Raw genomic sequence first — 18336 nt, forward strand, 5'->3', positions numbered from 1 at the left:
AAAAGCCAGAAGGCAAATCCATCTAATGTTCACCGATGTTATATGCCAGGCTTCAAGTCGTATTCAGGGAAGATTCCGAGACAAAAGAGGAAGAATAAGGTACGGTAATCGCTTCGGGAATCATGATTGATGCCTCACATTCAAGGCTCTCAGGTTGTGGCCAACAGTGGCAGACATGGAATGGCGAGCATTAACTGGTAGCAATGCACATATGTTACAGCTACAGCATTATAAGCAGAACATATTTAAATACTTGGGTTTACCGCCTACGATCTACCTATGCCTAAGGAACCATACCTTTCTATGTAGTGTCCATATGACAGGTGAGGTATAATATCTTTGAATAATTAGTGATTTCCAGTGACTAAGGATCAAGTGCTAAGCCAGCAATCATTTTATTGTAATAAAGCGGCAACGCTCCTGGGGGCATACGTACTCTCGTCGGCTAGGTCTGGAATTGTTTGTTGCGGGGTTTGAGCGTCCTATGACTGTATATTATTAACGACCACTATAGGCCCGGGTACGAACAACTCCGATACTAGAATCTGGAAGTAAATTGCATCTCCTTTTGGACTTCAGTATCTATATCTTCATCTCTCACCTCCTATCACATGTGGAGAAATGTATATCTGCATATCCAGCGAATATTTATGGCTAGCCTCTCAAAAATGACTCAATATGGGGGGAAAGATATATAGGGTCAACATTACCTGATATCTCCAGCAATATCAATTAATACAGCGCTACTATTGTCACCGTCTGTAGGAGCCAGGGAACCGGTACAGTTATTAACAGTAAGTAGATTCTGGCGATTTGGTTTCTGCTTGTGTTGGATATCGAAATTTGAACATAACGACAATTGATGGATTATACTTCCTTCCTAATTTCTTACATTTTACTGTGTGGCTTTTCTTTCTTAGTCTACTCCTCGAATCTAATGTGATGGGGTGATATAGATTCACCCGACGATATGGTTATGTCCATAGTAACGTCCGATATGCCTCGCTTACCCGGTATTTCCGTCAAGGCTGACCTTGGGGTAACCGACAGCGAAGCACATTGGATCATTGCCTTCGTCGCATACGATGCCCGTAACGAACTTGATGATTGTATTTATGCGACCTTCACAGAAGATATATTGAATTGGACCCGGAAACACCCAAAGCTTATCCTAAAAACCATTGAATTTGAAGTCATTGCTTCTTGTCATAGTATCGAAGATGTGAAACCTCGTCTCTGGTATCCAGGACACACATGTTGTTCCGCTTCATGGGCGTAAGTCCAATGATGTGAAAGTTGATTTAGTCGGCCTGGCAATTTCATAGATTTAGTGTGCTCTGGAGATACGAGAATATGGGTTACATCAATGGAAAATCTACAGAAGGAGTCTCATTTGATGATTTATTCCAGCACCTGCTCTATGAAGATCCTGAATACGTCACTATTGCTTGCTCTGACTGCATGACTAAAATCCGAGATAGATAGCGTCAATACAATCCAGCTTAGCTTTCTTGTGTATGCTGTATCATTGACCGAAGTAGAAGTATTGTAACATTCTAAAGGGACAAAGCCAGAGGGCTGTGCCTACGGGAAGAGCGTGGTTGAAAGAAATACATTTATCTGTCAGGTGAAAAAGCCTAGCCTTCGACTCCATTTTCACAGCAGGGAAGCCAAAATTGGCGGATTCGCCTTTCCCCGTCGAGGTGACTTCCATCGCTTTATACATGCAATTTCTCTTGTTTTATGGATAGTCTTGGGTTCCTTTTGGTAGAATTACGTGAGTTCCGGCTCCTTCATAGGGCCGCCTATGGAGGTGGTACCCATCTTCAACACTTCAAAGCACTGTTCATAGCCTATGTCACTAATTAGCTAGTCATTGCAATTGTCTCATCTCTTCACATACAGGATATTATTTCGTCCTGCGAGATTCGTTGTTCGCAATCAACATAGCCAAGGTACCTTAGGGACTCGGATATATCGACAATATGTGCTACTACTTTATGCAACCAGTCGTACAGACTCTCCTTAGAGTCAAAGGCTAAGTAAGTACCTTGATCAAGCGCCTCCAAGGTATACTGACCCAAATCTAGACACCATTCCTTGGATTTCTCCCAGACATTAATGGCATCAGTTTCAGTAGTCATCCACCGCTTTGCTTCTGAATACCTACCAATTCGGAAAAGCTTTTTTGGTGCGCCTTCAAGAGGCTGTGGCCGTCTATGGCAAGTAATATGGATGCTGCTTCCTTGGCATCCCCTCGATTTATCGCCACTTGGCAGTTTTCGATCTGATCTGAAATACAACTCGGACTGAAGATTTGAGCTCTTCCATGATGTGAGCCATTGATGCCATGCAATTCGCGGGGTTCAGGCTGCTGACGAGCATGATCACCGGGTGTTTCATAGTACGGCTGAGCCGCCTGTCTACTCTCGTCGGTACAACTGCTGTCGGACGTGTTATCCCCTGCTATTCGCCCATCCTCGGAAGGTAACAAAACTTACCAAATTTCTTTAGGTAACTATATCATTTTCCTTCTGTCTTTCAGCTCCATTTCGTACTGGAGAAGCAAGTCTGCCAACTCGATAAAAGGGTCCGCGTCGGTAACTTCATCCCCACTTAACGGATTTTGGTTGTGTAGCACAATACGTATGCCTTCCCCCTCGCGATTCGTTTCAAATAGCCATCCACTCAACTCTCTCGGATCTTCTTCTAGTTCATTCACGTCACTCAGGCGAGGATAGACATATACGGGCCTCAGATATTCAAACTCCATATCTCAAGCTGATGGATTTTAGTCTGTGATTTGCGATTGAAAGGTCGACAGAAATGATTCAATGGAACAAAACGTCGATGGTGCGAGCTGCACTAAATATGAAGCTTAGAAAAGGTAGGTAGCAGCCTTTCTAATATCTGGTGGAATTTCCGGTTGCGTACGCTATGTGACCCATACCTCTTGTCGAGGGGCTTAGGCCTTGTAGTCGATTACTGATTCCGTAGGATATCGTATGGTTTGGAAATGAAGGACAAGGATGCCAGCTTTAGTGTAATTAAAGAGGCGAATTGGAAATGAATTAAACACCACTACCTCAAATCATTTCGCTTTAGTTGACCGTTCCTTGGTGCGTGGGTTAAACCAAATCCAGCTAGGTATGAAGCAAAATGAGGCCGTCTTAGTGGCTTGATTGTGTGGATATATAAATCTTTTAAGCAAAAGGTGATGCATAAATTCCATTTCCCCTATCGGGCTTCGCTATGGCTAAGCTAGACCCGTTGGTTCGATAATATACAGGAATTATTGTCTGCGTAGTAGGACCGCAGAGGTAAACATCACGTGCATGTGGGTCAAAATCGGATTTTGGGAATGTCCGTAGACTAATATGTTAGATGAAGTGCTGCCATTCTGCTACCTTCGTTGGCGTGTAACCTCCTTGCTAAGGTTTTATATCTCTCCATGGATAGCCCTCTCAAGCAAACTCTGCAACCCTTGGGAAAGGTGCCATTTTTTTGCTAGTGTAACTGCCGAAGCCTGTTTTTGGCGCGGTAAATGGTAACCTGCTGGTAATCGTTAGCATGAACAATAAACCTTTCATTATGTCTTCATACTTGACTCTCCAAAGTAAATGAGATGCAGAATCCAACACACTGTCTGCAGGTCTGTATCTTCCACATGTAAATCACGGCTTTTGTCCCCCCGAAGGCTGTCCCGAAATTTTCCCGCTAGATATGGACTCTCTGCGGCGAGGATTGTGCTGTGAACAGGTATGCTCTGATCTCCTATGACTATCTTTGCATCGGAGCTTTTTTTTTCAGTCCATGACCTTTTCCGCCTTTCTTGTAATGCATGCCCAATCAAACCTAACAGTGGCATTTTCATCTAGAAATACTGTGTGTCGTTAGGAAGATATAATATACATAAATGTGATTATCTCAACATACAAGTGCGATTATCAGACATCACCATCTGATATATAGTGCTTTGTTAGGCCTGGGTCGAAACTTATCAGTTCTGATATCAAAGCCCAATGGAGGACGCAGGAGCTCACTGTTTTGCTTCTTATTCATTCCGGCCCCGAACTTTGAGAGTCAACAGCGTACTACACTAAACATATTTTGTCTGATTTACCAATATAACACCAATATATATTGAGTCATATTAGGTTGGTAAACAGTTCATACATCCGTTGAGCACGAAACAAGTATTTGTTTCGGAATATATTGCATCGAGTGTGAGGTTGCGTTGAACTATATTGTTGAACATTGACTCTATGCACTCATTATTACATTATCGTATTTAGCACCGAAGGAGCGGAGGCAAGAGAAACCAGTTATATCCCTCTTAAAATAGGCCGAGGGTAACTAGCTTCCTTTGTGTTTAACAAGTAATACTATCACCCTGGGAACTGGAATCACGCGCTGACAGGCTGTCATTCACAATGCGGCTTATCTTCTTTACGCAAAATACTTTTCAGGCCGAATTTTATTAACATATTACAAATTACCTAGGCCTAACAGACAAGTGACAGGTTAGTATACACAAAGGACGAAGGGTCATTATGGGCTCCACTGTATCTAGGGAGAAGGCAAGACGCGATAAAGGCTCTCTAGTGTACGACTCTCGGCGAGACAATGGGTTAACACTCTATAGAAAGACTGGTTTTTAGATATCTCTGATCATATACGGACGAGTTACATGCTATAAGCGGTATTATGCAACTCATCAAATTGTTTTCAATTATCACTTCGTCCTTTAGCTTGAATGAGAGTGCTTTTACAAACAGGCTATCCGTTGCCTCACTCACTGGTTTTAGTGCAGACAGGCGAGGCCCCTGGTGTCCTACCAGGCCACATGACTTTTCTCAGGCCCAGGAAAGCCCCATGGCAGTCACTGTAGACTGTCGCTTACTCGTGAGCCAAGTATTGTTCGCAAATATGTCACCTGTATCGGTCTTCAACCTCCCTAACGCTCACCTTGACGTCTTCCGCTCTACTCCCTCAAGACGTCGAGACGAGCGCCGCGGGACGGAGCCCCTGAGTCCTCTGACATGGTGGTCGCCAAAATATATATTGTGGTCAGACTGATGAACCTTCAGCGATCACTACCGGTCCACTACATCGGGGATCCCCGAACGCATGCCACCGCTGCTCAACTCCGTCCCAGAGCCTGTGGGTATCAACCTTATGACACAATTCCTGGAACTCACCACTTGTGGACATCCCCTCTTGCTGACACTCTCCTAGGGACCTACCCGATGTAAGTCAGGATGCCCCCCAAGTGGCCGGCACCGCCAGTCACGACGATGCACATTTCCGAAGCCGTATTCCTCGTTCGCGAGCACTGCCGACGCGTGGGTGCCTTCGCTCAGGAGACCTCCAAATGCCGCGCCACCGCCCAGTATCTGGACGAGGTGATGGGGTCGTGGACGACCTGCTTGGCCGAATCCAACACGAGAATATGGCGATAAACCGACCCGCGCTTATATCCAATATATCCACGGGCTCCTCCAGCAGACAAGAACCCCCAGCGGGGGCCTCCGAGGGACAGATCCAACTGCCGGCCGCGCCCCCTTCAGACAGTGCCCCGACCGAGGACATCCCCACCGCTGAGCATGAGTAGTGGGACTCCCATCGGATCCGGACCGGTGGTTTCTATGACACCGCCGTACCGCTGCTGGGCGCCCGCCCCTCTGTGCCAGACTATGTAAGCCGCGATCGACAAGACTGCGCTGAAGGGGATACTGGTCCGGGCCGCACAGATCCATCCCAGCGGAGAGATCGACTTCTACACCGACAGCCCAAAGGATTATGACCGGCTGGCCCGACACCGGAAGGCGTGGACGTGGCTCCTCCCGCACCACAAACGCGTCCAGGTCGTTAGCAACCTATTCACAATCCTGTTCCACGGGGTTCCGCGAGACTGGTTCTCCAAGCAGAGTCCGGAAAACAGCGAGGCCGGAGAGGCCATTATAAAGGCAATGACGCCAAGGTGCCGGACGCGTACATCCTACACGTGGATTGGGCGGGGAGCAACGCCGTGGGAAAGAAGTGGAAAGGGTCCCTGATGGTCAGCCTCCACCGCGCCGAGGACGCCAACCGACTGCTGCGAGGTTTATTCTACCTGCGGAGTCAAACCCTACGGACCGAGTTGTTCGATCCCAGTGGACGTCTGACGCAGTGCTTGCAATGCCAACGTTATGGACACGTCCAGCGCGGCTGCACCTTCTCCATTCGACGCCTGTACTGCGGTGAACAACACCGGAAAGGTGACTGTCCCCAAACCAAGGTAACCCCCGATCGTTTTACATGCGCCACCTGCAAAGGCCCTAATCTTGCCTACGAAAAGATGTGCCCGACACGACTCCAAGCGGCTGCCGAAGCCGACTATACCAGAAAGCACAAGCCGAAATACTTTCCCGAACCAGCGCGGCCGGTGACGTCCCTGCCTATTGGACCTCCGCCGCTGACATCCAATCCCAGCGGGGACTCTGAGCAGCCGGAGGAACCCGAACCCGAACCCGCCGAATCCAGCGCGGAGACGCGGAAGAAAGCCAAGAAGGTGGTGGAGACCAGTCTCACAACCACACCAACGCCACTGCCGGAAGGCGCACAGCGAAATCTGCGTCGACGAGCGATCACCTACGCCCACGAGGTCTGCCTGGTCAACTCGGCCACCTCGGACCACTCAGAAAGCACCGAGCCGGAATCAGACCAGAGAGAACCGTCAGGGACGATCTCCCAAGCCGACAGCTCCGAGCAGTCCGAAGAATCCAATCCGTCCGGGCGATCGGACACAGATGCGCCGTCAGCCCCGAAGAACTCGGAGTTAGACAGAGATGCCAACTTAGAGATCCCAGACCGAGAGGAGGTCCAGCAATGCTCGGCCTTGGACACGGACACACGACCCGAACAGCAAACGCCCATTTCCCCGTTTAGCAGCCCGAAGAAACGACGATCAACGCGCCTCCAGGAGGAACCAATCAAACGCCGAAAAACCACAGGCCCGAGAGAAATACCCCAGCCAACGCCTGAACAATGGCGAAATCCGAGCAGGCTGGACCCCCAGGCGGAAAGCCGAACATGCAGGTCGTATGTCGGCATTGGGACTGACCGGCAATTGAAGACCACTGACCAGCGTAAAACACACCAGACGAAATGTCCACAAGGGGCAAGGGGAGGGGACGGGGCCGACCGACGCGTCCCCAGCTCCGCCCCCGCCCCCGCCCGACTCCGGTCCACCAGGAACGCTACGCGTCTTACCGGGGCGTACGCACCACCTCTGCAGGGACCGAGCGGGCTCGAGTTTACGGCACAGGCAAAAGCGAAACTGCTGTCCCAGATGTTCTTCCCGCCACCACCACCCGTAAACCTCGACGATATCAGGAACTACAAATACCCGGAACCGCTGCAGAATCCCGGCATTACCCAGAGCGAAATGCTACAGTCGATCAACAGACCACGGGAGGACAAAGACCCTTGCCCAGACGATATCACCGACCGGTTCCTCCAAGTCACGGCGGACCTGGTCGCACTGATTCTGACAGAAATCTACAACGAATCGCTGCGGCAAGTCCATTGCCCGACACACTTCCGGAAAGCACGTACCGTTGCCCTGCGCAAACCGGGCAGAGACGGCTACTCGAAACCGAAATCATACCGGCCTATCGCGCTCCTAAACACAATCGCTAAGGTGCTCGAAGGGATTATGGCCCTACGGCTATCGTACTTCGCAGAAGAATATAAACTTCTCCCAGACAATCACTTTCGCGGACGGAAGGGACAGGGCACCGAGACAGCACTTCACAGTGATGGAAATCATCAGCAGAGCATGGAAACGAGGCCTAACCGCGTCAGCACTGCTCCTAGACAATTTAGGAGCCTTCGACAACGTCTCACACCAACAGCTCCTGCACAACCTCCGCAAACGACGAATCCCATCCGTAATCGTTAATTGGATGGCCTCATTTCTCAGGAGCGCTACACGACACTAGAACTTCCAGAGGTCTCCTGTCCAGAATCGATGATTGACACCGGAATCCCCCGAAGATCGCCGGTGTCCCCGATTCTCTACCTGTTCTACCACGCGGATATGATTAACGCAGATGAAGAAACGAAAACATCGGATACATTGACGACGCTACAATGGTCGCAGTAGGCCCGGCACCGGCGGAAAACTGCTGAACTCTACGGAAGGCCTTTCTCAATACCTGCGAACCGTGGTCACGGACACACGCCTTGGAGTAGTGCTAGACAGACAGTTCGACTTTCAGACACATCTACAGCAGATCGATACCAAATGCAGTCAGGGGCTACGGGCAATCACATTGTTGGGACGTTCGAAATGGGGTCCGTCCCTGGAGGACAAGCGGCAGGTATACAACGCGTGCGTAACACCCGTGGCACTCTACGGGGCTTCCGTTTGGCAGCACCCAGGGGCCCCCAAGAAGAAAGGGATGCACGACAGGCAGCTGCGATCACTGGTCGCTATTCAACGACGGGCCGGACACAGCATCTCAGGCGGCTTCAAGGTCGTCAGCAGGGACGCATTCGACGCAGAGCTCCACCTACTACCCATAACCCAACGGCTCCGAAGAAACCGCCTGACCGCGCTGACCAGAATTGCCGCAACCCCCGCATACCAACGAATCCTTAGGCAGCGCGCTTTCAGCCAGAACCAAGCTCTACATTCCGCGCTGGAGGTGGCCAAAGAGAGCTCCACCTACGGGCTGACATCGACGCCTTGCGGATGGAGATCACAACCGCATTTATCGTGCCCCGTGGTGGAAACTACCCCATGTGGAGATAGCAAAATGGAAAACAGAAGCGCTAACACGCCACGGCATCCACTGTATCGCCTATCCTGTGGTGCCAAAAGTCTACACTGACGGCTCAGGACACCACGGCGAGACCGGGGCCGCGCATTTTGTCTGGACCCAAGAACCTACTGACAGCCGTACTTAGGGCCAGGCCGACACGCCACGGTTCCGGTCGCAGAACTGGCAGGGCTTGTCCTGGCACTTCGAATGGCCACAGAAGACCCATAATCTCAGGGTCCGGTGGAAGTATACATAGATAATGAAAGTTCCCTGAATATGCTCTGAAACCCTAAATAGGGGTCTGGTCAACATCTAATCAAACAAATCGCATGCCTTCTTGGGGAAAGGCGCCAACAAGGGTGGCCAACGACCTTCTAGTGGATTCCGGCTCACGTAGGGGTTCCGGGAAACGAACTCGCAGATGAAATGGCTGAATGGGCAACGGGGTGGCGCCCTGCACTCGGCACAAGTGACGGTCCGCGCGCGAAGGGGATCCCAGGGCTGGACCTGGCACCCCAACAATCTACGGCAGACCGGTGGATTCGAACCAAATTTAGACGAATGGGAAGATAACTGGCAAGGCAGGGGCCCAAGGCTCCCGGCAAGGAGCCACACGACCTAAAACCGACGATCCGAAGCAAGGACCGGATAATCTACAGCGGTATGACACCGAGTGAGCGCAGCGTGTTATTTCAGACGAGAAGCAACAAAATAGGCCCCAACGGGTAGCTAGCAAGGGCCGCAAGGATCAAACGCGCAGATACTGATCGATACCCGCGGTGCCGCAGTGCACCCGAAACCCGGCACCATCTACTAATCACATGCCCAGCGTACAGGAAGCTGATGATCAAGAAATGGTTTGACTCCCAATCCCGTCCACAGAATCTCAAAGAAGCTCTCAACAACCTGAAGTACACGCTGCGTACAGCTCGGTTTCTGCTACAAACAGCACTACTACGGCTATACGGAGAATACGACGACGACGACGACAATGACAGTGGGGATGATGACGTTGTGGACAGCAGTGATTCGGACACCAGTGGCAGCGGGTTAACCTGATCTGCGGTAGGGTGAGGCCACGGAATAGGGGAAGCAGCCGGCTATAATCACCGCTTGCTCAAATCCCTTTGGTATCCGCCATCGATCTGTGTATGACAATATCTACATATAAGATCTACGCCCAATTACAGACACAACTGTCGATGCGAGCTACTTGGTTAAGCTGGGGATGGAACAAGGAAACGGGTGCAGGGGAAGGGAACTAAAATATTTTGAAACCGCACGAAGGCCGCGAGTCTTCCATCATCTAGCTAGAATAACCCTGTACATACCTAAGTTAGTCCTCCGGCTGGCCAACTTGCCGTCGACGACCCGAGAAGAGCCCTAAAAGGGGCTGCATTCGGGTATAATGCATTTCTCCCTCTCTCTCTGTCACCTGTATCTAATTATTCTGGTTCTTGTGAGAAGCTTTCAGCCGCCCTGTTATAAAAATCCCCTAGAGAATTTATAAATTTGGCGCGGGATGTGGTTGGCCGGGGTTTTGTCCGCGAACCAAGGAACAGATCGCAAGTTACCCAGACACGCTTGACCTCCTCCGGTGTCGCAACTTTGTCGTATGAACTAAAGATCTCTGCGAGCGTCTCGTAGTGACTATCCTCTAACGATTCATTAGAGATGCCTTGCTTCTGCTCAAGAAGATTGAACCCTTCCAGTGTTGAGGGTAAGTGGGCCGAGGTATAAAAGTGGCCACCGACAACTAAAGAATCATCTGGTGTGAAGACAGCGTGTGGACATGATGGGGGCATGATACTAAACGGATGTCAGATAGAATAATTGCAAGACATAGGGTAACTTACAATAGATCACCTGGTCGTAGCTCCACTCGAATCCAGCCACCGTCATATCCGTTGAACTGTTCCGACCCAAGTTGTGCCAGTAAGCGAACCGCATTAAGATTGATCGTGGAAGGGAAATAGACAATCTTGCGGCCATGAAGGACGTACAACCACGTGAGTGCTGCACCAATGTCAACATGGATTGGAGATATACAATCTCTTGTACTTAGAAGCAGGAACTCCTTATGTCGATTGACCCAGGTAGAGCCTGTTTTTCCGATGGTAGTCTGACCGTCTCCTGCAATCCGCCGAATCAAGTCAGAGTCGCTAATAGGAGTTGGGCAACAGTCGCTTATTCTATTCTCAATGTCAAGACAATTCAATGCCGTTCGCGAATCTTTTTCCCAGTGCTTGATAATGTTTTCGACCAATCGCCTCTCAGTGCGTTTGGCTTCCTCGTCAATCGAGTAATCATACACGTCAACCAACCTCTGACGGTTCTCCCGCATAAACGCCCAAAATGTATCCCATGATACTTTTGGATGACTGATGGAGCGAGTAGCAGTTGACTGAAAAAGAAGTGGACGGGAAAATTGCAGTTCAAGATGCCTTGTTAAGCTTTCACTCTTGTCGATAGTGATAACATCTTCCGCCACTCATGATGGATGGTGATAGAGAGCAATGATCAAGTCGAGACCACCCCGTTGAAACTGGGCTCTAGGAGTTTCTGTGTTTTGAGATCGGGTATTAGCCCATCTTGCAGTTTGATCGAGTTTCTGGATAAATGAACGCAAATATTCGGCGCCCGGGTTATTAGAGGCGTTGAAATTAAGATCGTAAGTCCCCCAACCAGGAACTAATATTTTTTCAAGTTGGTGTGTCTTCTGCCGCTTTCGGTTGCTTGAGGCTGCCCAGCGTCAGGTATTAGTATCGTCAGATGCGGGGGAGTTTGACATGGCTAATAAGCCGGGAGGACTTCGTGGGACATTCGTCAAAGGTTGTCAATATTTAGGCTTGATGAATTGTGGTTGACAGGAATACGACAGCTGACCAGTGTTGTCTAGTGAGCACAGACCATGCCCACTGGACGTAGAAAAAGTCCCTTGGGCACAGTATAGTACCGGGAATTGGGGCTAAATTCAGGCAGACGACGAATGTGTGACAGATCGAGGACCGTGCCCATTGGGCGCACACTGTGCCAACTGGGCGCACTCTATGCCAAGCGGGTACAACGGACCATCTCGGAAACGCAAACGCCATCCCTGCCACCTTTGGCTGCCACGTAGATAATCGTGCCTCATGATCTGGGCTGCAAGGAGCTCGACGAGCTCAGACCCTTTCTTTTTCTTTCCCTTTTCTGATTTGGATATTGTCTCTAACATTACGGATAGGTCTATCCTCCTCGTTTCGACCCTTCCTGTATTTCTCTCTTCCCGGTGCGATTTGTGCGTACATATCTATGACATTCGTCCTCCTCGAGCCACTCGACAGTTCAGATGACCGTCTATAGTCAAGCACACAGTGATTGCGAGGTAAAGCTATTCAACTGCGTCACACCACGGCTACCGAATTTGCGCAACATTCGAAAGGTTGTCTTTGCTGGTATTCTTCCAGTAGGGGCTTTTTTTTTGTCGTTTCAAACCCCTCCAATCCCCAGCACGTATCTAGCTATGACTACTCCTATGGTGGTGTAAGTTAAGAAGTCCAAGATTTAATGCACACATATACCTTGAAGAAGTTTCAAGCCGCATTCAACCTGGACTTGGAGGTCAACTTGAGTGTCAAGCTACCCACTCAGTACCCAGACCATCTCAACCATATGAGATTGGACGTCGGTTGGCTGCATCGCTACTTTTCGTTTTCCCCTCTCTATTGAAAAATGTCATTTCTAACTGTCCTCTATAAATAGATACAACAACATCTCATGAAGAAGGCATGAGAACATCCGTTCGCGCATCCGACCCATCGAGGCGATCTCTCCCTTATTGCACAAGATGCCAAACAATCCTGAGCCACCGTATCCCATGTTTTTATGATGCCTTCCTGAAGCCCGTCAGTATTTATAAACCAAACTTACTCAGGTGAAGGGTTTAACATCCGGAGATCAATGGGAGAGGACCTTGGGAACTCGTCACAGTCAGTAGTTGGCTTTTGAATATATACGTGCCTTGCTCAGTTCTTTCCTTTATATGCACCTTCTAGAGGCAACTCTAGCCAAAACAGCTGGCCTTGGAAGCGTTCATACGAGGAATAGATTCATTGACTGGCGGAGGTGCGCGATAACTGAAGTAATCGAAGCGCATTGTTCTATAAAGTACTTCTTCATTTACTGTACCTGACTTCTAATTTTATTTATACTCAAAACAAGCCAAGTTCATTCAGTGTTCACAATAGCCTTTAGCGGATATCCTTTCACTACAAGCGTACAACCGTTCGATTCAATCAACATAGCAAGCTGCTACCCTAAGGCTGACTACCTCAAACCAAAAAACACTGCATTTTAGATACCCAAAGACCTAACGAGCGAAAGTTGAAAATTGTGACGACAAGGAGATACCGTGGAAGAAAGAGGTTTCCCAGCGAACTTTACTGGCAGGGCGAAACGTTAACCCAACAACCCCAACAGGCACACCAAATGATAAAGATAGCGGGATGAAGCATGAGCCCTGTGAATGTTGTACGCACGGGTGCTACTTCTGGACTAACTCGCGTGAAAGCGCCGAATATTGAGAAGATCCTCAAAACACGGTTAGCCGACGAAATAATATTACTTCAAGAGCTTACAAGCAATGGCACGTGACCAACTCACTGTCATGATTGGCCTTTTTGATCATCAGCTTATGCTGCCCAATATTTGGGTTATCCTGGAGCTCTCTAAGAAGCTCCGGTGTCTTGAGTAATGGATGGAGCTCAATGATCTGTGATTTCAGTTCGCCATTCTCCATAGTCACTCGCGCTGTGACCTCTTCACCACTTGGGCTATTAGCATAATATATACCAAATGGATCAGACCACATACAATATATCCTCGTTTGGTGAGAAGGTCTGCCATCTAATATCAAACGGTTGACTCAGATCTGCTTCACCACTGTCACTATCTTCAAGATTGCAGATCACCAATTCGCCTTGCACAAGGGATTTTTCGGATTGCCAAAGTTCCCGTTCTGTATCCCAATAGGCGCTTAAGACCACTGCTCCGGGAGTAACCTGGGACATATTACTCTTTAGAGCACAATCTATAATGCACATTGCACTGGCTTCCAGTCGTGATGGTACCCAAGGGCTCTGACGAGGTTTAGACGTGAAAATATCCTTAGGATAGTGCGGATGGCTTGCCATAAATTAATAGTTCGGTAAACCGAACAACTTTCCTGATTACGTGAATAAATCAAAATGTTCACGATCTTTTCCTGCAAATCAAATATAATCCGGTCATGCCGAGTGAAAGTATGTTCTCCAACCAGTTCTTTGGAACTAGCTGGTGGGTCTCGTGAAATTGTTACTACCATAAGTGGCAAAAGCTGTTTCTGTACCGTTGGATACGAAGATGGAGTTAGCTCCCCTTACTGGGGCTTCTCTTTACCGGCCGAGGCTCATTGTCATATATAGGGCGTTGAATTTCTAAGCGTTGTATATTGGGCAAAATCCCCTTCTATGTGCAGCTGATCTGTAATGTATGTCAGAGCCCTTTTGAAATAGGTAGATGCCGAGGGCTAACAGACTTCGTTGTTACAATCTTCAGTGGAGTTGATCGTTGTAATATGAGATTAGACAATACTTTACATCGATTGCTCCAGTCCACGCTCCATTTCATTGACCACCTGACGCAACGAAATTCGAAGACCGTCTAATGAATTAAGGAACTCTGAGTGAGTCACACTCCCGTGAACTAACATAAGCAAGTGTTGGTTGGCGATGGAGGACTTGAAATGCAGGTCACAGAGCTTTGCTACCCATTCTTTTGCCTTTCCAGCCTGCAGTAGACGCATATGTATCATTTTTGCCAGCGCAATAAAGATCTTCTCGAAGTTTTCAAACGTCCGTTGGTAGTCAAGATCTAAAATATCGGCTTCTTCCCTAGGAACCATTTCAACAAGCAGATTAATATCACAGAGAAATAGCCACGTGCCAACTAGAGCTGGAAACTCGCGTAGTAAAGCCTCATCATGTCCAATCCTTCGAAATCTTAGGTTTGTATACCTATGCAGCTCCCGAGGCGGCTTTTGCGATAGCCTCTCTACCTGGAGACAGTATCTGAAGAAATTCATTATATTTGTCGTTTGAGGACTATGACACTGAACACTGTCCAGAAACTCCTTTGCCATGCAGTGCATCACAAAGGTTATTTCGCTCTCTTTGCAGGCTACGGCACCTGTAGTGGCGGAATGCACTGCCTTGGCACATTGTATCTCATTGTCAACGGGCGACTGCGGCTTTCTTGCTGAGAGGCTCAGCCAAAGGCCAATTCCAAGAGAGAAGCTGACTAACTCAGTGGAGTTGAGGAGCATCGCAACCGCATTTCTTGCCTTTCTGGTTAGCGGCTTAGAGGGCAATGCTTTGCTCGTTCCGGCGAGGTAAGGACGTATGCCTCCAATATGGCGGATTAAATCCGGGTGCACATGAACAGCGAGAAGATCCCTTATTTTCTATCGTCAGTTAAGTTCCACATGGGGTTCAGTAGCGGCCAGCAATTGCGTACTCAAATGTACGAAGGACAATGTTTATAAATCCAGGGGACGACATAATCTAACTCCAAAATCTTTCGTAGTGATTAGTGTCGGGTGGTATTATGGCAGATGTAGAAAGAAAACCAAAAAATATGAATTGCTAAATGGTTTATCTTATAGGAGAGCTCTTGGATTTATAGAGAGATTAGTCAAGACTCAAGAACGCTAGTGGTTTGTTAACCTAGGATTGGGGTGATCACTCGTAAAGAAGCCCCTGACCAGGATTTATGTTAGCTAGTATTCGCCTAAAGGCTAGATACATGCACGATCATACCTTAGAGGTTCCCTATGTGTCATCTTATGCCTCACCCAGATATTCCACGACTCAAGCACCCTCCATGTCTAAAGTACTTGAGAAGTCTATTTTAAGATGTGGCACGACGTCAAGCTTGCGCTTTATTCTGGTGTTTCTTCGTAGTCTGACTTGCTAGGACAACAAAAACACGTGTTTTTAATTGTACAGGCGACTTGTGGGCGTAGTGGATTGTAATCATATATCATTCTCAAGCCGACGTTGCCTTCTATCTATATACGATTGCTAGAGTATATTGAAACGGGACAGAATAAATATTGCATGCTGCTTTCTGTAAAAAACCTTCCTACAGCTCCCAATTTAACCCTTACATGTTAAAAGCATGTATATCTGTCTGCATGTGGTGCTGGCACCAGGTTCGCTCCGATCTATGTTAAAGGCCTTCTATGGGAGTGGAACGAAACATCCATTTTTACTAATTTCTTACGCACCTAGGCTTATAGGCTCAGCAGTCCATTGCCATACTTCTCACTTATGCATCTTTCTTAAGGCCGAAAAATTTGCAAATAGAGTCATAGTCCGCATTCCCGTTAAGGAGCTTCCCCTGAACGAGATTTGCTCCATGCACTGTATGATGAGAAATATGCCTCCCTCTTCTTTCAATGCAATAGATTCCTCCTCCACGGTCTGACTCGGTACGATGAGGCTTTTCTTCTCCCCTACTCGTCCCCATGTTCCGATTGACTATGTGCTGTTCGTTCTTGGCAGACGGCGCATTTATTCCCGAGGAGGCAGCAAGGTTGAAATCCTGTGATGTGCCGTTTACCATCACCCAGTCATCCTCAATTCGTTTGAGGGCTTTCTCCTTAATGGGCAGAATAAAACTAATCAGAAATCAAAGTGTATAAAATATCGGGTCGTCTCACTTACTGGTTGCTGATTCATGTTGGACAGAATCAGCGATGAATGTTCGGTAAGATGTTGTAGAGTCTATCTCTCAGCTGTTGGTGTATTAGTGTATGAGAGAAAAGAGAGGTAATATATGAGTGAAAAAGTGGGTGCTCGAAACCTAATGTGATTCATGGTCACTTGAACTAACTCCTATTCCTTCTGAACTTCTCCCCATAGCGGGATCTCCGTTGCCGGCGGCAAACGAGATGAGAGGAGGAAAAATGCCTTAATTTCAATAATTAAACTATAGGCCTTGGTCGCACGTAAATCACCGGCCTCCAGCTGAGCATGGGTCCAGTGCTAAATTCTTCTCCATTGTGACCCGACCATGCCAGCGCTTTGGTAAAACTTCCTATGTACATTCTAACCAAGAACGGAACAAACATCTCATTTCCACAGATACGATGAATAATCACAGGCCGTTGCTGGTAGCCTCGGTGTACATGGCTTTTATCGTCCTATTCTCCCCTACGCATCAAGTTGATAAAAGGGTTAAAATTAACGCCGGAGTTTCAAGTATATGAGCAGCAGAGAATATTATTGAACGTAAATTTCGTGCACTTGATTAGGTTATCAAACACTATCAGGAGTTAGGCTTGATGACTAACAAAGAAAGTTAGCGAAGCAGTCACCCCTGTCCGGCCTTGACCAGAGAAGCCTTCCTGACCCCACATCTTCGCATACATTTCTGAATGTCAAACAGCGCCCGCCATTGGTTAAAGAGTATTGTCCAGGCAGAGGCGGCCCTCCTAAAGAACGGACATCCCTATCTAGTAATAATAGTTCGATAATTACAATACTTTCTGATTGTGGTAAGTTCACCCTGAGAAAGCACTGGCGAGAGAAACGAACCCAATTTCCGAACAATCAAGAGATCTCCTAGCTGATCGATTCTACCCTATCGCCATCAGGTATCGCGGCCGTGTTCATGCAGGGCAAATATTCTACTCTAGCGAACGTCCTAGTGTTATCTACCTACTGTTCACACATAAACAGATTGTGCTTCTAGTTAAAGCTCGCAGAGGCAACTTCTATGGGCGGTCTCCTACCAGAACCCCTCTCTATCGTAATGACCCACCGGTTTGGCTCACTAGAACTTACACTGGTCATCGGATCATTACGGATGTCTATTACGAAGGAAACATTTTTGGACGCGATGTCCACACTACATTGACCCCTGGCTCCGAAGGGAACCAGATTACGCACTAATATCCATGTAGAATACCTATCACGACAAATTTTGCCCTACCAGGATGAAAAACTGGGTTTTATCCCCGTCTGGGTCCGTATAGTTTGCTAGTTTCTGGGGCCATTGCGGTGGCGGCCATTTATGGATGCGACCACCAATCTGGTGGGGTACGATCTAGCTCGATCAAGTCGATTGGCTTGGCATATCCTCACTACGTAGTGACCCACTTATCTTGAGACTCTTTCTATTATAGGTAATATAAATGTATCATCATCATACCCTCTGCATGGTGATCCGGTTGGATTGTTTCTACTCTACCTAGCCCAAAAAGCCCGAGAACCAAAACGAAGCAATTATTAGGATATGGCTTCTAGGGACATCTCTATACGTTAAGAGTGATGTAATCTCGCAGCTACAGAAGTACCATCTGGCCATTTTTCAAAGGAGTACGGCCAACCCGGCACATTGTAGCAAGCACAGCACAGGCAAGAGACCCACAAAATATTCATAGCTGCTGGTATGAAGTTACCGTATCATCCGTCCGATGACATCTAATGTCTGTCATTCCAAA

At 48.1% G+C, this 18336-nt stretch overlaps 4 protein-coding genes across 4 annotated transcripts; 2 read left to right on the top strand and 2 right to left on the bottom strand.

The window, feature by feature from the left end:
• Positions 1 to 970: 970 nt before the first annotated feature.
• On the top strand, positions 971 to 1485 carry AO090010000245 (uncharacterized protein; the record flags this gene model as incomplete). Its single annotated transcript, XM_023233748.1, has 2 exons — positions 971 to 1275; positions 1482 to 1485. 2 exons carry the CDS (start codon positions 971 to 973, stop codon positions 1483 to 1485), a joined length of 309 nt encoding a protein of 102 aa, XP_023094096.1.
• Positions 1486 to 5606: 4121 nt separating this feature from the next.
• Positions 5607 to 8800, top strand: AO090010000244 (uncharacterized protein; the record flags this gene model as incomplete). Its single annotated transcript, XM_023233749.1, is given in 6 exon segments — positions 5607 to 5698; positions 5765 to 5983; positions 6025 to 7940; positions 7986 to 8139; positions 8150 to 8693; positions 8747 to 8800. The coding sequence occupies 6 exon segments, from the start codon at positions 5607 to 5609 to the stop codon at positions 8798 to 8800; spliced, it is 2979 nt and encodes a 992-aa protein (XP_023094095.1).
• A 1320-nt stretch (positions 8801 to 10120) lies between these two features.
• AO090010000243 (uncharacterized protein) lies at positions 10121 to 10802 on the bottom strand (the record flags this gene model as incomplete). Its single annotated transcript, XM_023233750.1, has 3 exons — positions 10121 to 10131; positions 10363 to 10578; positions 10667 to 10802. The coding sequence occupies 3 exons, from the start codon at positions 10800 to 10802 to the stop codon at positions 10121 to 10123; spliced, it is 363 nt and encodes a 120-aa protein (XP_023094094.1).
• A 2623-nt stretch (positions 10803 to 13425) lies between these two features.
• On the bottom strand, positions 13426 to 13861 carry AO090010000242 (uncharacterized protein; the record flags this gene model as incomplete). Its single annotated transcript, XM_001827218.3, has 2 exons — positions 13426 to 13618; positions 13665 to 13861. The coding sequence occupies 2 exons, from the start codon at positions 13859 to 13861 to the stop codon at positions 13426 to 13428; spliced, it is 390 nt and encodes a 129-aa protein (XP_001827270.3).
• Between the last annotated feature and the right edge of the window lie 4475 nt (positions 13862 to 18336).

Source organism: Aspergillus oryzae, chromosome 8, assembly GCF_000184455.2.
Source record: "Aspergillus oryzae RIB40 DNA, chromosome 8".
NCBI classification, from domain to species: Eukaryota; Fungi; Ascomycota; class Eurotiomycetes; order Eurotiales; family Aspergillaceae; genus Aspergillus; species Aspergillus oryzae.